The sequence below is a fragment of the Hippoglossus hippoglossus genome, chromosome 23, assembly GCF_009819705.1.
Source record: "Hippoglossus hippoglossus isolate fHipHip1 chromosome 23, fHipHip1.pri, whole genome shotgun sequence".
Classification (NCBI taxonomy): domain Eukaryota; kingdom Metazoa; phylum Chordata; class Actinopteri; order Pleuronectiformes; family Pleuronectidae; genus Hippoglossus; species Hippoglossus hippoglossus.
The window spans coordinates 1,781,198-1,803,658 of record NC_047173.1 but is presented as its reverse complement, the minus strand read 5'-3'; the positions used below and the strand labels follow the sequence as shown (position 1 = coordinate 1,803,658).

Genomic DNA, 22,461 nt, shown 5'->3' with positions numbered 1-22,461 from the left:
CTGTCATTTCAGGGCAACGTGCAGTAGTCTCACTGTGGAGAAAAATGAATACAGGTCCAATGGTGTGTTTCTAATGTGTGAAAATATAACATTTAACACCTTTTCCGAGACACATCAAATCAAATGGCGTCCTGTCTCCTGCTGAGGGTCATATGTGAATTAACGGAGGTGAAAGTGGGAGGCTCATTAAGAAATTCTTGAACCTTGGTGGAGACTGAGGGAGGGAGGGAGGGAGGGAGGGAGGAAAGGTCGAATCCTGTGTCTGTGTTCCTCTTTTTCTCTCTGATCCAGAGGATGAACCCATTAAAACACTCAAGCTGAGCCTTGTCTGACCTCATGTTGATGTGCTGAAACCCCAGAGGGGACAGAAAGTGCTTGATTACGACGAGGCAAAGTAAACTTCCTCTAAACTTGTGCAGGAAGAGATGTGGCTAAAGAGGTTGACAGGATGAATGATAAATGGTCTGTATTTATATAGAGATTATAGTCTTGATGACCATCATTGTGTTTTACAGTACAATTTTACATTCCCCCACTCACACAGTGCATCTATGTGCAGCACTTTCTCTATGAGAGGAGACAATTTGGGGTTCAGCATCTTGCCTAAGGACACTTTGAAATGCAGAATGAGAAAGATTGGGATCGAACTGACACCATTTCGGGTCAGAGGAAATTGAGATCTCATTGCTCTGTGCCGCTCATCCTCTCATTTGTGAGTCCAAAGAAAAAAGAAACATAAATAAAGATAGAATAATAATAATAAAAGAAGATGAAACTGTGTCGTTGTGTTTTCTTGCTTTTTAATTGGTTTTCACTCCATCCACAGGCGTCTCTTTTAACACGAGGACTGAGGAGAGGACTGAGTTCTGTGTTTCCTGGTTAGCTGACTATAGCTGCTGCTGCCTTACTGGTTTGAAACTGTACCTTTACATATTTCTGCCTGTGTAGTTGTCGTATGTGGATTAACAACGCAACTGCATTGTACTTGTGATAAACGTGGTCACTTTGTGTCTCTGATCGCCCCCAGAGGTGGTTTCACTGATTGGATCACAATCTGTCGTCAATGCGTAAAACCTGTACTTTAATCTGTCTGATTGTAATCTGATTACTGAAACACATTGTAATGAATGTGTAAATAGGGTAATAGAGGTTGAGATGAGTCTAATGACCAAGAATTTGATCCTTTAGGTGAAGGAAATCATAACATGACAATACAAAATGGACAAAAAGTTAGAAAAGTAAAAGTCCTGCATTCAGGTATAATCAGCAAATTTGTTCAAGTAGCCTATAAAATAAAGATACTGCAGGAAAAAATGTTTTTGTCATATGGTGTTATAATATATTATATTACTACATTATTTTTGCTGATTGGTGGCATCTAAATGTTGTACCATGACTTGAATATTTTACATATTGGTATATAATTCCATCTACAGCAGTTTATTCCATATTTTTTTAAATGACGATCTTTTGCATGTAAAACTGATCTGCATGTTCTGCAGCTATATAACGGATATATACCTAAATATATACATGGTATATGCAGATCTCCTTCAGTAAATGTATCAGTATGTGAGGACGACACAACAATGCAGAATGAAGTGATTGTGCTCTCAGAAGGCCTGGGGGTTGAGTTACTATTGGATCGATCTGTCCTAAACTCAGAGACACCTTTAATTACTGCAGTGTCAGCTCCTGCTAGATTTCTGAAGAGATGCCTGTAATTTGAGTTGCAGGAGGATGTGATGCCCTCAGATGGAGTTCATCTGTGTCTGCAGAATAAAGGGAAGAGCATGAGGGAGATAAGCTGTTGACTGAACCCACTGGTTTGTCAGAATTCCCCCAAAATTCCAGCTGTAACGACAGGGAGATGAAAATGGTTGTTTGAAACGCATTAACCATCAAAGATCACAGTGTTCCCTATGAGCATCACGCACAGCCTGGCACCTTGCGTGCGCCCCCCCCCCCCGCCCCCTCACATGTCAGCCTGGGTACAGTAGAACTCCATCCTCCTCCTCCTCCTCCTCTTCCTCACTGCAGCGCGTTCTTCTCCACACTCTCGGAATAACTAACATCAGACTCAAGGATCCTCAGAGAACATGTAAGTAAATTCCGCTTGTTTCCTCACATCGTGGGGGTTTTGTGTGCGCGGGTTGTCGGGGGGCTGCCGCCGCCGCCACAGTGATGCGTGCACAGCGTCTCTGCAGCAATGGATGCTCCGAGTTGAAGGAATCCGTGAATGCCAAGTTCAACTGTGAGTCGTCGGACTGCTGCAATCAAAGGGGCGATGCTTAATTGATGTTTCTGTCCCCGTTAGTTCAGATCGTTCTGCAGCCATCGGGCCATTTTATGATTTTTCTTTAGTGAAGTGAGAAATGTGGATTATTGCAGCTTTTGTTACATTTTGTTCCAACTGTGCAAAGTGCAGCAGCTGCAGCTCATTGAGCTGAGCTGTGATGCATTCTAACTCAGACCTTCTCAGACTCTTGTTTCACATTTACACTTCTTGCAAATCTCCAGATCTGCGTTTGTCAGATTGAACTGTTCCCGTTGTGCACTTGTCGTTGAGGGCGGGTTGTGTAATTGCAGCCACAGTCTGTCACAGACAATGGAGCATCCCAGTGAGCTGACAGTGAACCTGAACTCTCCCCCTGTCTGAGTGGAATTATCTGCTTTCATTTTTATTTTAGATGTTGGAACCTTTTGTCTCGGCATCAGCCGAACACAAGGGCTCCTGCAGAGCTGCAGGCTGTTACATCACATCACTTCCACTGAAATCACAGAAAACGAGAGGAGCCACAGCAGCTCATCATGATTAAATCACGAACAGGTTGTGTTGATGGGGCTCATGAACCTATTGCTTCGGCTGCTGAGCCGATTATGTAACGGCAAATAGAATTTAGGAGGATAAAGTGAGGCATTGTGCTTCTCAGCAGCCCCATTGTTCCCCGAACAAGTGTCAGTCAGCTGCAGCCACGAGGTGTTTCTCTCTTTATGGACACAAAGCAGCTCCCTGGACCACCTACTCACAAGTGCCCATTAAAACCCTGATATGAGCTGATATCCTAACTTATTTGCAGACTTTATATTGCAACACAGAGCTCTGTTCTTTGTTAATATACCGAGAGCAAAGGTAAGTGGTCCCCAAACCGAGGAGCTGGGGCCTTCAGGGATCTTGGACATGCAGGATTATTAAATAGGATGCACTTGTGGACCCTCTGGTTTCAGTTGTCCATTATTTATTTTAATAGCACCTCCCTATAGTCCTGCCATTAAGAGTGTCCATTTGACCTTCATATGATTTGAATGATATGCTGTTAATAGTTCATATATTTTTGCTGGAATAATCATTGCTCCCAAGACAATAATAATTAAATGTCAATTTAACATTCATCAGGAAAGTCTTTACCTTCCTGTTGATACTGAAACAGAGAGACACACAAGTCTGTCGATGAGGACGTTTAATGCTAAAGGATGAAATTGTGAAACCTTTCAAAATGTCTGTGTTAAGAAAGACACAGAAGTTGTTAAATTAGAAAACACTGAGGAGAAGTGGCTGCATGATGTTGATCATACACTAAAATAAGAAATTCTTTTGATATCTTGTCAGTGACGAGACCATATCACCAACATATAATTCATTAGGCAAGGCAGGTTTATCTGTGTAACACATTACAATAACAAGGTAATACAAAGTGCTTTATATAAATATAGAAAAGGCCTCATGAGAAATTGTAAAAGCAATTGTGTGTCATCCACTGTGGCCTGAAACTGAGGTTGTTCTAGTTTGTATGTGTTACATTTAAAACCATTTTGATTTTAAACAACAAATAACAACTTTAGGCAATTCTAAAACTAATGATGTGTATGTATGAATATACATAATAAATAATAAGTTACCGTGAAAGGACCATTTCTGTGTAATTTAGTGTTTTTTGCTCAGAGCTGGTGCAGTGATTGGACATGAGCACAACAACCCCCCCACCTCTGACACCTGTTCTAGTTTCTACAACTCACTTTTTTACATTTTCTTCACCCCCATATGTGAATAATACTTCAAAATATGCATTGTATCTCCTCACTCTTCACATATTCACCAGCATTCACATACCACAGTATTAAGCAATGACTAACGACTAAAATAAAAAATGTTTTTTTTCATTGCTGTAGTGTAATATACATATTTTAGCATCCTCTTATTTTTCTTACTCTGTGTTCATCTTATCATTTCTCTGTAAGCTGTGACTCGTGTCGGTCAACTCTCCTCTCGTCACGCGATCCCTCTCTGTGACGTAACTCTGCTCTGCTGCTGCACGGAGCACACACTCTGTGCGTGTCATCGTTTAGAACTGTGGCTTCTCACTATTACAAAGTGGACTTTTTTTTATTGACATACGTGACAGCGGACACGCAAAATGAATCTTTTTTATAGATGTATCACAGATAACATCTCGTGCTGCAAAATCCCCCACGAGCAACCTTTATTCAGTGTTTGCAGATGGTCTTATCCTGGGCCAATGCCTCCTCCTGCAAGTGTGCGTAACCATGGTGATGCCGTAACTGGCTTTTTTTTTACAAACCATGATTTACTGTGTTGTTGGTGGTGGACTTTGTCGTTATTTACACGCAGACTATAGAATTTCTGTGTTATGCAGGCTTACATGCTTTATTTTGAAAAATGACTGCTGGTCCTCAGGATTGGCAAAACAAAGACTTTTTTAAATACTAAACACCCAAAAAATTCTATTGATCAGAACATGCGTAACTGATAATGAAAATGACCATCGCAGCCACTGCTCGCTGCTTCTGTGTTTGTGGATATCAGTATGATGTCAGCTATTTGTTAGAGCCCGTGAGACTGAGTGCTGTTCATCAGGTTCTCAATATGCTGAAATGAATCTGCAGCAGTTTTGATCGTTGATTTATTAAGCTTCTTTCATCTTGTTCATCGTGAGGATTTGCTGCTTTTCACACAACTGAGAATCTCTGGATTTTGTCATTATTTGTCATACAAAACAACACATTTGATGACATCAAACTTGGATTTGACACTTTATAGTGAGCATTTATTAGTTTTAGGCATTTTCATAACATTAATAAATTAATTGAAAATTTGTTCCACAGGTTCATTGATAATGGCACTAATAATTAGTTGTAGGATCTTGTTCATTTATGTTTTATGCTTGTGTTAATTTGACTGCATGTATGTAGTATGTGAGAATGTGACTGTCCCTTTACTTCTATATTCACCCAAGATCCCCTGAGAGATAGATCTGTGTCTCTGTGACCTTTGACCTGTGTGTTGCTTCAATGAATCATTTAGGCACACGACTGATGCACAGTCCCCTCGCTGCTTATTGTATGAAGAACACTGTTTGGATGAACATGTCATGTCTGAACCACTGACATGTCCCCTCTGTGTCTCTCCCTGCAGCTGCATCATGTCCTCAGTTCTGCAGAAGCTCATCAGCCCCCTGGCCAGTGGCCCCGCTGAGCCGCCCAGGAACAAGGTGACGGTGGTCGGGGTGGGCCAGGTGGGCATGGCCTGCGCCGTCAGCATCCTGCTGCGGGTAAGATACAACATCACAGTCACGCTCCCTCTCTGTGGGCTGTGACCTGGACCGGTAGCTGGTCCAGGCCTGCGTCTGTGGTACTGCATAAGTCCCTGTGGCCCTTCCCAGGCAAGGTTTTAATGAAAAGTTTGAGAGCTCCTGGGGCCCAATTTATAGGTTATTTTTAGTGAATGTGTGATTAGTGTAGTCTGTAACGCTGCAGTTATCTATGTACAGTCTGGCTTTTTAATCATTATTATTATTATTATTATTATTATTATTATTATTATTATTATTATTATTATTATTGGCTTTTGTTTGCATTGTATGTTTTGTAAGGGTGTTGATGTTTTGTTTTGGTCTGTGTGATGAAAGTTAAATAAAATTGTAAAAAATATTGTAAAAGATGCTATTGACTAAGCAAACTGGTGGCTTGCATCTGATAGTGGGTTTGCATACACATTCACATTTCACACACACACACACACACACACACACACACACACATAGTTTGAATATGTCAATGTATATGAATTGTGTTAATGCATTCATTAATTTGAATGAATTAACTTCCCTAGTTTTATTTATATGTATGTTATACAAAAACTCGAAATTCATGTTTGGAAACCCCTAAATGACATAGAAAGAAAATCAAAATGAACCTTAAGGAGAAGCTTGATGAAAGTGTAATGGTTATGTTTCTGATCTACACCATCATCCGTCTTGCTTCTGTTTGTCCGCTGGTCAGGACCTGTGTGACGAGCTGGCCCTGGTGGATGTGATGGAGGATCGTCTGAAAGGAGAGCTGATGGACCTGCAGCACGGCAGCCTCTTCCTCAAGACCTCCAAGATAGTCGCTGACAAAGGTCAGGAGCTGAGGCTGCATACTGCTGCACTGCATCCTGCTGCAGGCTGTTAAAGTTAATGCGTCAGTTGTGACATGACTGACAGCGTCACTATTAGACACTGTCTGTCGGTTCTGAGCAGTGAGTACTTGTTATCTGAGGCCATGAGTTTCAGGGCAAGTGGTCCCTGTGGCAATGTAACCTCTGGCTTGGAAGTGTGAATGCCTGACAGACCTCAGGCAAATGTGCATTAAGGCCCATTACTCTGCCATGTTATTGATTTATATATAAATACCTTAAATTAAAAGAGTGGTGATAATAAAGTGTACACTTCTTCCTCGTCTCCTCCTCCTCCCCCAGACTATTCTGTAACAGCCAACTCCCGCCTGGTTGTGGTGACGGCCGGCGTTCGCCAGCAGGAGGGAGAGAGCCGCCTCAACCTGGTGCAGAGGAACGTCAACGTCTTCAAGTCCATCATCCCCCAGATCGTCAAGTACAGCCCCAACTGCACACTCATCGTGGTGTCCAACCCTGGTGAAGACACCAACACACACACACACTCACAGTTGTCTTTCTGTGTGTATCCAATATATCAATATGACCCCTGGGTGTAACATGTCCCCCACAGTTGACGTGCTCACATATGTCACCTGGAAGCTGAGCGGTCTACCCAAGCACCGTGTCATCGGCAGCGGCACCAACCTGGACTCCGCCCGCTTTCGTTACCTGATGGCCGAACGCCTCGGCATTCACTCCAGCTCCTTCAACGGCTGGGTGCTGGGCGAGCACGGGGACACGAGCGGTGGGTACACACACAGCGATGATGTTGGTCATCTCTCTGCAGGGAATCGTTCATGCTGAAAAAAGATTGTGATACTGCATTAAAGTAAAAGTAACTGTACGTGTTTTTCTAGTTCCCGTGTGGAGCGGAGCAAACGTAGCTGGAGTCAACCTGCAGAAGCTGAATCCGGACATCGGCACAGATTCTGATAAAGAGCAGTGGAAGGCCACACACAAAGCGGTGGTGGACAGGTACACTGTGTTTAATTTAACAGATATCATTTTGAAAATAACAACGATAATATTAATACTACTGCTATTAATCGAAGATGGTCAATGATCCATAAATGAATTATTATTCTTAGTATTATTATTAATGCTATAGTTTCACCTCTGCATCTGCACATAAGTAATGCTTGCAACAGTCACATTTTACAGTGTGTGTGTGTGCGTGTGCACAAATCACTGCACATTATTACTCAATTATTTGCATGCAGTACAACCTGCAGGTTTTCTTATGCTATCTATCTATAATATGGTTATTATATGATTTATTAGAGCTGAGGTTTTCCTCTTCCAGGCTTATTTTGGACTTAAAGGTGTAAATAAAACACATAGACAAAACATTTACACTCATTACAACAACCTAAATGTACAGATGTCAATTAGATGGTAACCTGCATGAGAAATGAAACAACATATAAACATTATTTGTACTATATACTATAAAAACAGTTATAATAATAACCTCTGTATCAAAAATAGTTGAGATTTGAAGCAGCCAACGATGCCTAACAGAGGCACATGTCATAATAATGACTGTATGTAACTAAGTACTGTGTTGTGTCTCAGTGCCTATGAGGTGATCAGGCTGAAGGGCTACACCAACTGGGCCATCGGCCTGAGCGTGGCTGACCTGACGGAGAGCATCGTCAAGAACATGAGCCGGGTGCACCCCGTCTCCACCATGGTGAAGGTCAGTCACGTGCACGCACACGAGAGCACTTGCAGATCAGGCCAGGCACAAAGCCTAACAGAAATCGGTCTGTGTTATAAGTACTGTTGGGGGTCCAAGGAGGTGCAGTGTCGAATTTGGTGCGATTTTGGAAACGTGATACGTTCAATGTTAATCAAATTTGAATAAACAGGATAACAGTGCCTTGCAGTCAGTGGGGGGCGGGGCAGCGTGCTAACAGGCAGTCTGCAGACCGAGTTGAACATGTCTTCCTCTTCTACCTTGGATAAATTACAGCAGTGGTCGGCAATCGGTGGCCTGCGGCTTAAAAATGGCTTGCCAGCTATCATCCTTATTGTTGGTGTGAAAAGGTGCTTTCTCCCACTTTGTCACTCGGCCCTGTCTCCCTACATTAAACATTTGGTCATTTCATTATTATTTGAATGTTGATTATCAATTAGATTATGTAGTTTATCTTTTTTATGGTTATGTGTTGAATTATTTTCCAGCAAGTATGTGTTGACAGTTTATTTTGTTATGTCTGAGATGTTGCTCTGTTTGGCTTTGCCAGCTACGTGGGGTCAGATCAGCAGGTCGATCAGGGAGAGTGACAACAGGTTTGCACAGATCAGGGTTCTGAGAGAGGAGGGGCTGGGCAGACTCAAGGTGACAGAGAATGGGTGAAGTTCACTGCATTAGATTACACTTTAGTCAATCTATTGCATTTATCTGCTGTATTTGTGCAGATAGCTTGAATTGTGAGGTCAGCAGTAACCCAGCAGAGTCCTAAGTTGGTCTTGTGTTCATCGTGTTGAGTGTGGTTTCTACTTTTCTTTCTGTTTAGCTCACCTCATACTTACAAGCGCAGGTGGTAGGTTCCAGGCAGGTGAGGCTATAAAGCTAAATGCCAGTCAGAAGTGAAGTGAAGTGAAGGGGGGGGATAGAGAAGTTGTCAGCTTCCTGTGAGGCTGCAGATTTTTTCTAGTTTTGTTCCCTTTTTCTAGCATTATTTATTTTTGTTGTATTTCCCCCGGATAAGTTTGTCTTTCTGTTGTCTTTCCTGTTTTTGTTAATAAAATTCAATTTTTTTCACCTACTCCTGCTTCTTCAGTATTCCCTTTTTTCCAAGTTTTCAGTGCCAAATAACATCCTCCACCCCAATTTGGGGTCATGGCGCTACATTTGGCTTAAAAATACATACTTACTGATTAATCTGTGGATCAAAAATGACCATGAACAAAAAATCATTAACTTTTATAGTCCTCCACTATTGCTGTAGCCGGTTAATACAGTGTCCCTGGCACCACTCATCCCACACACAGGAGTACATACGTGTACACGGTGTCGGTGTCAAATGCTTTCTAAAGGAATACTTCAACATTCAAAATATGCTCACAATATTTCCATTTCTTTCTTTTCTTAGATATGTTCACCAATCCCATGTCTCTGTTAAATATGGAGCTAATATGAGAATGTAGATAACCTAGTTTAGCAGGAAGACTGACTGACTGACTTGCTCTGTCGAAATTCCTAAAATTCAGCTCCCAACACTCATGAGTGACCACGTTGTTTTTCATGTTCAGTCTCCACAGTTTGTTGTTGTACAGGCAGATACATGATGGAACTATTTCTTGTCATCGCAGTGAGGTTGCAAGGATTGATTTTGACCTTTGCTCACTCTTGGAGGCCTCTCACCACGCTACTCATTCACTTTGTATTTGGTGATGCTGCATGGAACATTAGCACGAAAGCTGGATGTGTTGTCCCTCAAGCGAGAAACTGTGACCATGTCCTCTGTCCTGCTACAGTTTTATAATGATCCAAAGTATTTTTACTCTTCTCTTATTTGTGCCACAATACTATAACTGATCCCCAGATATTGAATAAAATTTGTTTTCAAATGTGTAAAATCTTATTTCGCAGCTCATTGATTCCGCTGCACCCTATTCTCTCTCTCTATCCCTCTCACATCGACACAGTAACACACACATTGACTATGGTAGTAAGACTGGTTCAAAACAATATTGTTTGGTCTTAGGGAACAGAAATGACACGTGTTTGTTTGCATGTAAAGCGGGGAAGTGAAATCTGGTCACGAGCGGTCACTGGAGACACATGGACGTGCAGACGTTCTCCTGAGTTCAAGTCTACTTGTGATATGATCTCTCAGCACAGATATTAATAGATATTTCCCTAAATGTTGAATTATTCCTTTAACACTGTGTCTGGCACTTGTCACCCCCATGCAGCAATATGCCTATATATAGTATAAACATGTGACGTCCTCCTCACCTAACTGCTGCTGGCGTGTGTGTTTCCTCAGGACATGTACGGTATCGACGACGAGGTCTTCCTGTCTCTGCCCTGCGTGCTGAACAGCAACGGCGTCAGCAGTGTCGTCAACATGACCCTGACGGACGGCGAGGTGGGCCAGCTGAGGAAGAGCGCCGACACACTGTGGGGCATCCAGAAGGACCTCAAGGACGTTTGAGCCTACCTGCACACACACTCACAGTGGAGCTGAGGCCAGCTGACACGCACACACTCCTTCATAACGTCCCTCTCTCTTAGACTGTGTTGCTCTCTTTAAAGGATGATATCAGTGTTTTAAGCCCAAAAACACTATAATAAGCACATTTGCTCCCCAAACAGCTCGTAGTTGGTGTTTGTGTGTTGGTGTTAGGAGATGTAAGCCGACCTCTGTTGTTGTACTCTGAATGGCTATCTTGTGTTTCAGCTGTTTTAGACCAGGATCAAGCACAATCCCCCACAAGTGTCACAGTCGTCCTCCACCGCTTAGTGGTTCAGAGAAAGACCCTTCACATCCGAAAGCACACAGCTTCCCTGCTGCCTTCACCTGAAACTGGTAAAGTGGTAGAGCAGACAAGCGACTGCACACTTGAAGGTTTATCTCTCCCTCTTGTTTTAAAGAAACTGAGCTGCGGAGGAGGTGTGGTGATGTCCGGCTCATGTTGGTTTTTTTTTCTGACTGTCTGACCTTGTTTGTTGGAAACCACAATGTGTAACTTAATAAACTGAACATCATTAAGAGTGCCTTGTGTATGCGAGTGTTTTATTCTGGAAAAACATAGCTTCTATTAATGATGCAAACCTATAACAAGATTCATCATTTGTCCAGTAAATGAGAAATACAAACCGCTATCTTGGTTAAATGTTGCAAACACAACAAATACAGTATTTTAAATGGATAGTATTCATTTCCCCAAAAAACATTAAATATGTGTGAAGATCCGAATCAGGAGGCAGATCCAGGATTTTTATTCTTTCTTCAATATTGCGAGATTGCGTATTCGTCATTTTCACTGATATCCTAGGGATTCATTCATAGATCTTGATTTAAAAAATCAGGCATATTTAGGTAAATTATATCTATTAAGTGTTACCATCTCTGAGTATTTGATTTACAGGAACTGAATAAAGTGAATTGAGTTGAAACATAATCTACTATAACCAGTCTCATAATCCTAATGGGTGAATGTCGCAGAGAGAAAATTCTTCCCTTCATACAAATGTTTTTACATAAATGATAAATCCCAAACAGAAAAATGAATAGGCTCTCTTTTGTAATTTTTTTGTCCGGTTTAATACATGATTCTTTTCATTAATTTCTTGTTTATATTTAATATATTTATTATCATTAGTTCATTTCCGTTCCATTTTATTTTTCATATGTAGGATAGTAATGTACCCAGAAACACCACAAGCCAGGAATCCAGCTGCTGAAAGGCAATGCAGTGACACACAGTGGTTTAATTGAGCAACTTCAGAAAGTCAGTTTGTTTTATTCCGATTTCTTACTACACCTACTGAGGTGATTAAGAGAAACCATTGCACAAAATGATTGTCCTTTGTCCTTGTCACATTTTTATAGTTTCATTTTATTTCAACATTTTTTTCTCATAACTCTTCCATTGTTGTAGATGTCAAAGTCCTTTCAACGTAAAGCTAGGTATAAAAGTTTTATTCAGGGAAACATGATGTGATGTTGTTAAACACATATGGAAAAGACTCGTCTCTCTCAGGTGGGCACCTCCAGTTCTCGGGGGAACAGAGAACGGGGTAAGAATTTATTTGTCCGGGCTCTTTTAACGGCTCTCCTGTACATGTAGCGTTTCCCAAAGCGAAGGCTTAGCGGGTTGAAGTTGAATTTACTCCTGCGGTCGTTGCACAGCAGCTGCCTCTGCTCCTCGTTCTCCCTCAGGGAGAAACATAGGCTGGGCTCGTCCACCAGGTCGGCCTCAGTCCTCCTCTTGAGCGCAGAGAGGACAGATCCTGGGGAGACAGACAGAGACATCAGGCCACTGATGGAGGACACCAGTGAGTCATTGAGTGAAACTGTACTGTAATAAGCTTTGAGTGGTCATCGTGACTGGAAATCTTACAAATCATCTGTGATCTAAAATGTTTGTGTCATAGTAATAAAGCACTAATCAATTAAAATTAGTTGAACAACATTATAACACATTATAACAGCTAGTCAGAGCTGAAACCTGATGCTGTTCCTGGTCTCTGTCTTCTCTCTCTTTTGGATTTAATGTTTTCACGTAAAAAAAATAGCCAAACAAATTTATAAATACATATTTTTAATTGAACAACGAGTCATTCATTAATGGAATGCTTTATTACTATTTAAACTATCATTACTAAATGTTTATTAGGTGAAAAAGATCACAGATGAGCGGAGAACGGTGAAAATGTTCATAATTAACAGGAAAATGTATAATTGATGTAGAAAAACTAATATCTCAGATCAAAGTGATTCACACACACATTCATATAGTGCATCTATGTGCAGCACTTTCTCCATCACACATCACTCACACACTGCTGGCACAGCCATCAGGATCAAATTGGAGTTCATGGAAACTTGGAGTGGGGGAGACTGAGATCGAACAGCCGACTTCAGTGGACGACCCACTCTTCTTCCTGAGCTACAGCCGCCCCAATATATACATCAGGTTGTTTTTTTATAAGAACATTAATATATCTTTGCTATACCAGAATATACGAGACAGAACAGACCAGTAGTACAGCAGCAGTAATATGTACTACAGTATAGTACAGGAATGACTACTTCATAGTAGGCATATGAGCAATTATATTATTTTATGTATTAAATTATTGTTTTATCATCATTATTGATACAAAATGTGTAAGCACAATGATATTGGTGTACTCCATTTATATAGTTAAATAAAAAAGTTGTTGATTTCAACTGTTTTCTATACTGTTTATGATTTTAATGTTTTAAAAATTTAAGTGAACAATGACATATGAAAAGGCCAAATCTTCCATTTCTGAGCTGAGGTGGACTGAAAGAATATAAACGTATGATAAGAAGATACTTGAGTAAATGATGGACTATTATGTCCATTGTTGGAGCAAAATATAATGTTTTCTTAATATATAGAAAAAAATTGAATACAGAAAATGCTATAGTCAAACTTTTCTGGGGACTTACCTGTTGCTTGTGTCCTTTGTGCCGAGTCATACCCTGGCAGCGCTGCTCCCTCACTCCCTGCATCCTGACCGATGATCAGGCCGCACACCACAGCCAGAGCAACAAGTCTCATCTGTGAGCACAAGATTCAGATCCTCCCTCTGGGTGTGAATGTTCCTCCACTCAGAAGATACTAAGCCTTTTCCTCCATCCAGGCCTGTTTTATGTCTCCACCAGGTGACCTCGGCCTCCTCCTGCTCCCAGCCTATCACAGCCGCCTGCGTCTCTCTGTACTGTAAATTGCGGAGCTCTCCGACGTCCGTGGTGCTGAAATGCATCATTCATCACCTCTTCTCGGAAATGTTTGCTACCCAGACAATTCATTCAGCTGATATGTTGCTGTAGGAAAATGGAAAGGTGGTGAACACATTTAGATCAAATAACAGACAGGAACAGGACTGAAAGGGCTTGATGCATAATTATGCAGACTGGGCTGTGGTTTGGCCAACAGGGTGGACTGGGTTGCTTCAGGAAAACTGTAGTGTAATTCTACTTTACCCAGCGAGGCAGAAATAAATGGTCTGTATTTATGTAGCACTTTTCTACTCCTGATGACCACTCAAAGCGCTTTACAGTACAGTTCTATTGCCATTCACCCATTCACACACACATTCATACATCTATGGGCAGCATTTTTTCTATGAGGAGCAATTCAGGGTTCAGTAGCTTGCCCATGGACACTTCGGCATGCAGATGAGGAAGACTGGGATCTAACCGCCGACCTTCTGGTGAGAAGACGACCACTCTACCCCCTCAGCCAGAGCAGCCGCGATAGAGGTACTATTAGTTATAAGTCGCTTTGGATAAAAGCGTCAGCTAAATAATATGTAATGTAATGTAATATTACCTCCAGTATTAAGTAAAAGTACCCGTACCATAATGTAAAAACGTTACTCAGGTATCATAATAATAGTGGCCTCTGTAACTGATTGACAGGAGGCCCCACAAGGAAACCCACTGCTTTTTGAAAAGAGCTCACAAGTGAAAAAGAGGTGGTAACTACGGGTTTCGTATGTTGTATTTTAGAAAAAACTCATTTATTTGATTTAATGTAAAATTTGAGATTTATAAGTAACTAGTTAATGTAACAGAAAACAAATTAACACTTAACTAAAGTGGGCAATCCCCGTTGAAATGTGATGTAATAGGAGAATAAAGAAGTATGAAATCGAAGTACAGGAACCTCACAGGGCCTGATTAATGTAATTAGTTACTTTCCACCACTTCTGTTAAAACATCCACATGTGCATAACACCAGTGTGTTTCCATGCCGGCACAAAGTACACATGGCCATGTTGATAACGCTGCTGCTGCATGTTGTACAGATGTGTGTTTGTGTACAGATGTGTGTTTGCAGACTTCACCAGGGGGACGTACAGCTTTACTTCAAATTATTGTAAGAAAACAATACCACAGGGAAAGGGGGCTTTTAACTTTTTGATTACATTTCTCATAATGTAAAATACAAATAAACAAAATATAAATTGAATATAACAGGTTATTATACAGGTTATTATTAAAAATAAAAACATTAAATCTTTAGAAACTAACCGGTGGGACCTGTGTACCCCCAGCTAACATTACATATCTAAAATAAAAGATTGTCTCACCAGGTTTGAATAACTGTTTAACTCCATAGTCTTTGATTTTCATTTATTATTTGCTGATGCAGGTGTTGGGACATTGTTGCACAACAGTTTTGACAACCCTGAGCGATCAATGAGAGCGCAGTATGTACAGTGAAGGTCTTTTTAAGTGTGGTGTATTCAGTAATAACAAACAACACTCATGTATCTTTTAAAAGAAAGCTGAAGACTTAGCTGCTGCACAGTTTTTATCTTTATGTGTATTCCATCTTAACCTCAATTTCAACTGTTATTAAGTAGTGTTATTACAGGCTCTAATTTAATCTCACGTGTTTCTTACTGGGTTCAATTTCCATCTTATTTTCCAATGATTTTCTACAACACTTTATGTTCATTGTATGTCTTCATATCTTTCATGTACATTTATTGCTGTAATGCACATTGTGCTGCATTTGATGAAAGATGGTTTATAAATTAAGATTTTGAATTATTATTACTACTATTTATAATAATAATATTATAATAACAATGAATGAGGGCAAAAGATACCACGAAATATAAAACTATAAATACAATTGAAGTATCCAACACTGCATGAGTGATGATTAGATTCATTAATGGAAACACGCTACCACTTTCTTTAATTGGGGAGTACCTCACTCTATACCCAGCATTTCCCAATCCCTTTCTGTTCATCGCACACAACCCCACCTCACCTTTCACCCTGGTGTGTTTGTCTGTCTGTCTGTGTGTGTGTGTGTGTGTGTGTGTGTGTGTGTGTGTGTGTGTGTGTGTGTGGAGGGTCAGCCTCAGTAGGCGTGGTGGTGGAAGCTCTTGTCTTTCCTGCTGTGTCCTGGTGGACTGTCCCTGCCGAGCTCAGGACCTTTACTCGCAGGTCTGTATGCAGGGTTCCTCTTCAGACTGCCACAGAACTGCTTCACATTCCAGCTGCTCCCTGTTGTGCCTCCACAAGTTTCACGATGCCACTGTCTCGTTCCTTGTCCATGACGTCCCTGAGCGGGGTGCTGCCGTCCTGGGAGGAAGATGAGCTGCCCGTGGAGGACCTGCTGCTCTTTGAGGTGGCCTGGGAGGTCACCAACAAAGGTAAGTCTGACCCAATTGATGCATCCATGCAGTGAGAATGTGTTCACCTGCACTGAGCTGTCCAAAGCATTTCATGTTACTTATTACACACAGCCTGTTTATTTCAAATGTTTAGAGTATCACCTTTATCTTGGAAGACAAATTAAGAGAAAACATGAACATGGAAGATTAACTGACAGGAAGTGATTCCATGCAGAGCATTTGAAAGTAAAACATCTTATCATATTGATAATATTTTGTGTAAAACTGACTCTTTGCCCCTGGAAGAGCAAATATTGAAATCAGCTGAGAGTGGACTCAGTCTCCTCCCTGTGAGGAGTTAAACATTAAACTGCAGATAAGTAATGAAAGAGGAGCTGCTTTGACTGATGGATTCTAATATGTCTCGTCCATATAATCAAAGGCTCAAACATAGGGCATTTTATAAAATCTTAGAATGACAATGACTCATCCCCATAAATGCCGTTTTTCTCCAACAAATGTCTGACATTGTGCAGCACAAACTGAAGTTTGCAAATGTGTGTGTATCCTACCGATAATTCATCACTGGCCTATTTAACCTTTTTTCAGCTTAATTGGAAGTAAATATTTTTTATTTTTGGACATAAGAAACTGTAAAAATCTGTATTCAAAAAGACTCATTGTTAAATATTGCTACACATCTCGACAGTGGAGGGGTTACACATCACAAAACACAGCCTGACCGTTGACCTGTCTGTTAGTCTACGTGACGGTCACTTTGACTAAATGTGACTCCATGTGAACCTCTCAGATTTTTTACAATTTACAGAAGTAATAACTTATAAATATCACAATTGCAATATTCCTCTTTCCTGTGAATTATACTCGACAGCGACTGCACCTATGAAATCATTGTTTTACAGAGTCCATAGAGTTTAGTGTCTGGAAAGCAAATGTAGGGCTTCGTTGTTTCTAATGCATCACGTGGTCATGTTGTGGAACAGTTGAGGGGTTATGGTTCATTCTGCTGTTTTCCCTGCCCTCTCCTTTTATATAACCACTGCTCTCTGATGCAGTCTGGACGTCACTATGAGCTCAGAGACAGCCGCTGGTCTTTCATATCAATATTTGTCTTTTAGTTGCCAAGTCTGGTCAAAACACTTCCATGTGTTTTAGGGTGTTACAAAACAGAAAATTCTGACACATCATTCAGCAAACCACACAAAATACTGCAGTAAGAACCAGGTGACTCAGAGCGAATATTCACATTTTAAACATTGAATTTTGTTTGTCTAAAGGCCAAAACACCTAAAGCTGTCTTATAGCCAGAGCATAGAAGTGACATGTGGACCTTCTAAATTGTTTGTTAAAGTTAGTTGCTGTAAATTTATGACAACATGCATTTTTTAATGTAAATTTAAATCAAATCATTTTTTTTACTACTACAAGGGATAATCAGCTGGTAATGATGGAAATGAAGGATAAAAAGAGAAAATCTCTAATCGAACTGACAGATCAAAGGCATTCCAAATTTATCTGTTTCACTTTTTCCCAAAATGAAATTCCCATCCTTGAAATAAATGTACTGTACTTCAGACCCCGTCATGCTCATGTTGAAAAAAATAATTATGTTATGGCCTTTAGAATTTTGGATTTTTTTAGTACATTTTTTTTTCGAAGACAAAACTGATCAAATTGACGAAAGAATTCAGACTACCTGAGGTATATTTAGTTGATCTGACACAGTTTGGAAAGACACACACCACCTGTTCACATAGGGATCTCACTGCTGACAATGTATATCAGAGCAAAAACCAAGACATGACTTTGATAGACAGGATTGTGTTGATGCACAGGTCACAAATCAGTTCTGCTGCATTGAAGGTTAATGTCAAAAGTTTAAGAAAGTCAAGGGGTCTGACTTCATTCTCAATGCTTTGTAACGACATGTCAAGCTACTACAAAGTTCACTAAAGAATCATAACCAGTAAATCAGGTGACCTTTGACCCTTACTGCTACACTGAGATGGAACAGTGGCATGAGCTTCATCTTTGTTCATGATATTATTATTAAAGGAAGAAAAGAGTGAAAGACGTGTGACTTGTGTGAACCTGCAGTTGGAGGAATCTACACAGTGATCCAGACCAAGGCAAAGATCACAGCGGATGAATGGGGGGAGAACTATTACATGATGGGGCCGTACTTCGAACAGAACTTCAAGACCCAGGTGGAGGCCTGTGAGCCGCCCAACCCCGCCATCAGGAAGGCCATGGATGCTCTCATCCAGAACGACTGCCAGGTATGTGTGTGTGTGTGTGTGTGTGTGTGTGTGTGTGTGTGTGTGTGTGTGTGTGTGTGTCTCAAGTGTCCTTGAGCAAATACCTGTATGCAAATTGTTTTTAATGAAAAAATTGGGCTGTAATATTAAAATAATTACTACTACTACTACTACTAATAATAATAATAGTAATAATAATAATAATAATCATTAGCTAATCATTTCAATTTTGTATCCTACTAATGTACAAAGGTTGTTGATTTACAATGATTTGTACAATTATAAGTTCATGTTTCATTAATACAAATACCACCGTATATAATTACATATATGGAGTATAAATATGAGCTGTTTATGTTGTTTTGAAAATATACTGTATGTTAATTGTTTAACTGTTATATTTACTTTATTTCCACCAACCCAACAATGTCACCGCTGACTGTGTAGTTTCCCTACGTGAGATCATATCACACTGTCAGTGAAGAGAACAGTGTGGTCTATCGCTACCCACAGATCATCAACCACTAGATGGCAGTCACACACCAGATACCTTTATAATCCACGGAAAGGACTGTGTATGATCCAATATGTGCATCTGACACTTATGGGGCAGCTATGGTACATGGGCTAGATACTGAACCCCAATCTCCCTCAACTGGTTAGTGTGACTGGAGAAAAATAGTGGAGAGAGGAGAGATGGGCGGAAAAAGAAGGACAAAAGAAAGTTAGGGGGTAGGGGGAAAGTATATTTAGCATTTTAGCAGCATTTAATAAAAATAATAACAATAATAATACATGATAATTGTTGAGTAGTGTAGTAGTGCAGATCTGGAAGTAACATAATACAGTATGAGTAGCAATGGCAATGTATGTGGTGCTTTCTGATAATATTGCCTAATGGAAGCATATATAAACTGGAGAGTTTCGGTCCCAGTAAAGAACCACGTAGAACTCCATGACTAACTTTTGTGTGCATGAAGGAGTCATTTTTAACATTAACAGATTTTAGAAGTAAATGGGAAGTTTTGTATAGAACAATAATTGGATAAAACGTCTGCGTCTGTAGTAGACTTTTTAATGAAGTTTAATTATAGCAACCTTAAAAGCCTGTGGTATTTAGCTGGTTGGTGGAAATATTCAACCTGATTTATTATGGAACTTACTAGTCAAAGATTAAACTTCCTGAAAAAGTCTAGTTGGAACAGAATCTTATATACAAGTGGTTTGGATGAGGAGATCAGCTCTGACCTATGACCATCTAAATATGAATCTGGTGCTACAGTTGGTTCTACGGTTTTCTGTTCTGGACAGGGTATTTGTGTAATTCATGGGAAGGGGGGTGACATTTTTCTCTGATGGTTACAATATTATTGGTAAGGAAGCTCATGGAGTCCTTACTGCAAAGAAATAAAGGAATAGATGATTAAGTCGAGCTATGACAGTCTGGCTACAGAGGTGAAGAGGAACCTGGGGTTGTTCTTATTTTTTCTATTAATGATGAATAAAAGGAGGTTCTGGCATTTTATTATTAAGTGTACGAGATGAGTCTGCTGTACTATTAACTTAATCATTAACTGGCATGGGAGTGAAACTGTCCTGTATTGTACCGACACATGGCTATGCACTTGGTAACGGTGTTAGCTACTAGACAACTATAATAGGAGTCTATTTAGTTGAGAATTCTAAATTCAACTTAAAATGGTCTGACAAAAGGTGGTTTTGGTAAAACACTAACACAAATGTGATTACTTTGAGACTTTGATTTGTCAGCTTCTTTTTAAATGCAACCAATGGGGATTTTGTTGTCCTGTAGGATTTAGATCAGACAGTCTGTTCTACATGACCAGTCTTGAGATTTCTATCCTATGTTGCTGAAGACAGTGACCACTTGATTGAGATTTGATTTTGTCAACCTCTATTTAAAATTAACCATCGGTGACTCATCGTTGATCTTTAGAGTTGAGCCCAATTGTAATAACACCTCATTCAATAGGAAATAATGGCTGGTCTGGGATTTAATCATGCAACCTTTTGCAACCTAGAGTACAATAGCTCACAGGTGATGAGCTTCAAAATAACACTGTAAACAGTGTTTGTGAGTATAAAGAATGAATCATTAGAATAACAAGATGGCCACTAAATGCAAAATGGCGGGCTCCCTGTTGCGTTTTTCAAATTGCACCTCTAGACTTTTTTGCTTGTCTGGTCATGATACACCTGTGTATCGATTTTTGTGAAGATCGGTCAATGTGAACTCAGGGGCTGCGTTCCAGGGGGCGCTGTTGAGCCATTTTGCCACGCCCATTTAAAATTACTCCAGAATACGTACATTTTCACCACTTTCTAATTTTCTGCAAACTTTGGTAACGATTGGAGCATGTTAAAGCCCTCAAAAAGCCAATTCATTTGCCTGAAAAATAATAATAATCCTTACAATTTTAATAGGGCCTCACTGTCTCACTGTCTCCCACTCTGTTCGGTGCTCGGGCCCTAATAATGTAATAATATAATACTATAATAACAAATATAACATATAATTATAATATATATAATATTTTATATAATTATATTATAATAATAGCATGGTCTGTCATTCTTTTATATTGGTGGTAGGAGCTAATAGTTGTCTCCTGATTCAAGTCTCGACGCTAAGCAAGACTTATTTATTTAAAGGAGTCTCTCTAGGTTTGTAAAGCGTAATTGAGAAAACATACAATAACACCTTCATTATTTTGTTGTTGTTTTGAAACCAGGTTATGATTCTATAGAGTGTGACTACTTTGACTAATATTTGTATAGTAAGAATCAGATAGCATGGCCTGTCATTCTTTCACATTGAGGAAAGTCGGCAAAATATAGTTTGCTGCTTCCGATCTATATGCTAAGCAATACTCTGTTAATTTGTAGAATTAACAAATTCGGACTGTTCATTGAGCTGTAGAGTTTTGTTCAGTCAACATGCATTAACAGCTCAATCCCAATATGGAACTGAATTTGACAACCACATGGGCAGTTTGTCGTCGAGAGACAGGTTAGATCTGTCTGGAACTTTTTCACATGTTCTCTCACAGCCTAAGGTAGCATTATACCTCTAAATTAATAACAATCAGGCCTAAATTAATTATTTCAGCACCCACATTGACATTCCATTATCATAGGGACAGGCAGACATTCACATGGACAGGGGGAAAGGTTTGGTGTGAAGGGCTCGTCCGGGATTTGAACCCGGGACCTCTCGCATCCGAAGCGAGAATCATACTCCTAGACCAACGAGCCACGAAATCTAAAACTTTCCCGCAGTATCCACATTGATTAAAAGTATTGGTGATTGTTCAAGTAGGGATCAACCATCATGGCTTATTATTCTTTGACATTGATAAAAATCGGCATATCGTTCTGTCTTGCCAACACTGTCTATCCTAAGCAACAATACATTTCTACAGGGCGTATATTGATATTTCCATCCTATATCTCTAAAGAGTCTGACCTATTTTGATAGCGGTTTCTTTTGTTACCCTCTTTTCAGAGTTAACCATTGGGGAGTCTTCATTTGATCCATAGACTTGAGTCCAATTGTAATCATAGCTGTGTGGATTTCTCTTCAAGTAAGAATCAACCATCATGGCCTTTCATTCCTCCACGTTGATGAAAATAGACTAGAAAATAGACGACCACATGGGCAGCCCATTGTAATGACAGGTTGGAGTTTAAGGTACCATTATACTTCTGGGCCAACAAACCTGAATTAATTACTATTAATTAGAACTTGATTTCAGAGTAAGGTGGACGGTAAAAACAATACTAACAGTTTCTTTGTAGTAAAATATGACCCTCCTAAGTGGTTTTTTTGTAAGATATCAGGGTGGTATAGATCTCGG

The 22,461-nt window shown here is 40.1% G+C and overlaps 3 protein-coding genes and 1 non-coding gene across 4 annotated transcripts in view; 2 read left to right on the top strand and 2 right to left on the bottom strand.

Moving 5' to 3' along the window:
- The first annotated feature begins 1,945 nt into the window (after positions 1-1,945).
- ldhba (lactate dehydrogenase Ba) lies at positions 1,946-11,186 on the top strand. The gene is made up of 8 exons (XM_034578416.1): positions 1,946-2,101; positions 5,435-5,570; positions 6,301-6,418; positions 6,758-6,931; positions 7,026-7,199; positions 7,312-7,429; positions 8,030-8,153; positions 10,456-11,186. The coding sequence occupies exons 2-8, from the start codon at positions 5,442-5,444 to the stop codon at positions 10,621-10,623; spliced, it is 1,005 nt and encodes a 334-aa protein (XP_034434307.1). The 5' UTR covers positions 1,946-2,101; positions 5,435-5,441; the 3' UTR covers positions 10,624-11,186.
- A 215-nt stretch (positions 11,187-11,401) lies between these two features.
- Positions 11,402-13,765, bottom strand: kiss2 (kisspeptin 2). Its single transcript, XM_034578420.1, has 2 exons — positions 13,615-13,765; positions 11,402-12,425 (listed from the first exon to the last, which is right to left on the bottom strand). The coding sequence occupies exons 1-2, from the start codon at positions 13,724-13,726 to the stop codon at positions 12,172-12,174; spliced, it is 366 nt and encodes a 121-aa protein (XP_034434311.1). The 5' UTR covers positions 13,727-13,765; the 3' UTR covers positions 11,402-12,171.
- Positions 13,766-16,067: 2,302 nt separating this feature from the next.
- gys2 (glycogen synthase 2) overlaps positions 16,068-22,461 on the top strand; it is a 20,211-nt gene continuing 13,817 nt past the window's right edge. The window contains exons 1-2 of the mRNA XM_034578415.1: positions 16,068-16,343; positions 18,423-18,604. Of these exons, the coding sequence (XP_034434306.1) occupies positions 16,220-16,343; positions 18,423-18,604 (306 nt within the window). The 5' untranslated portion in view covers positions 16,068-16,219. The remainder of the gene's footprint in view (positions 16,344-18,422; positions 18,605-22,461) is intronic.
- Positions 21,788-21,859, bottom strand: trnap-cgg. The gene has a single exon. It is a non-coding gene; the product is annotated as a tRNA-Pro (tRNA).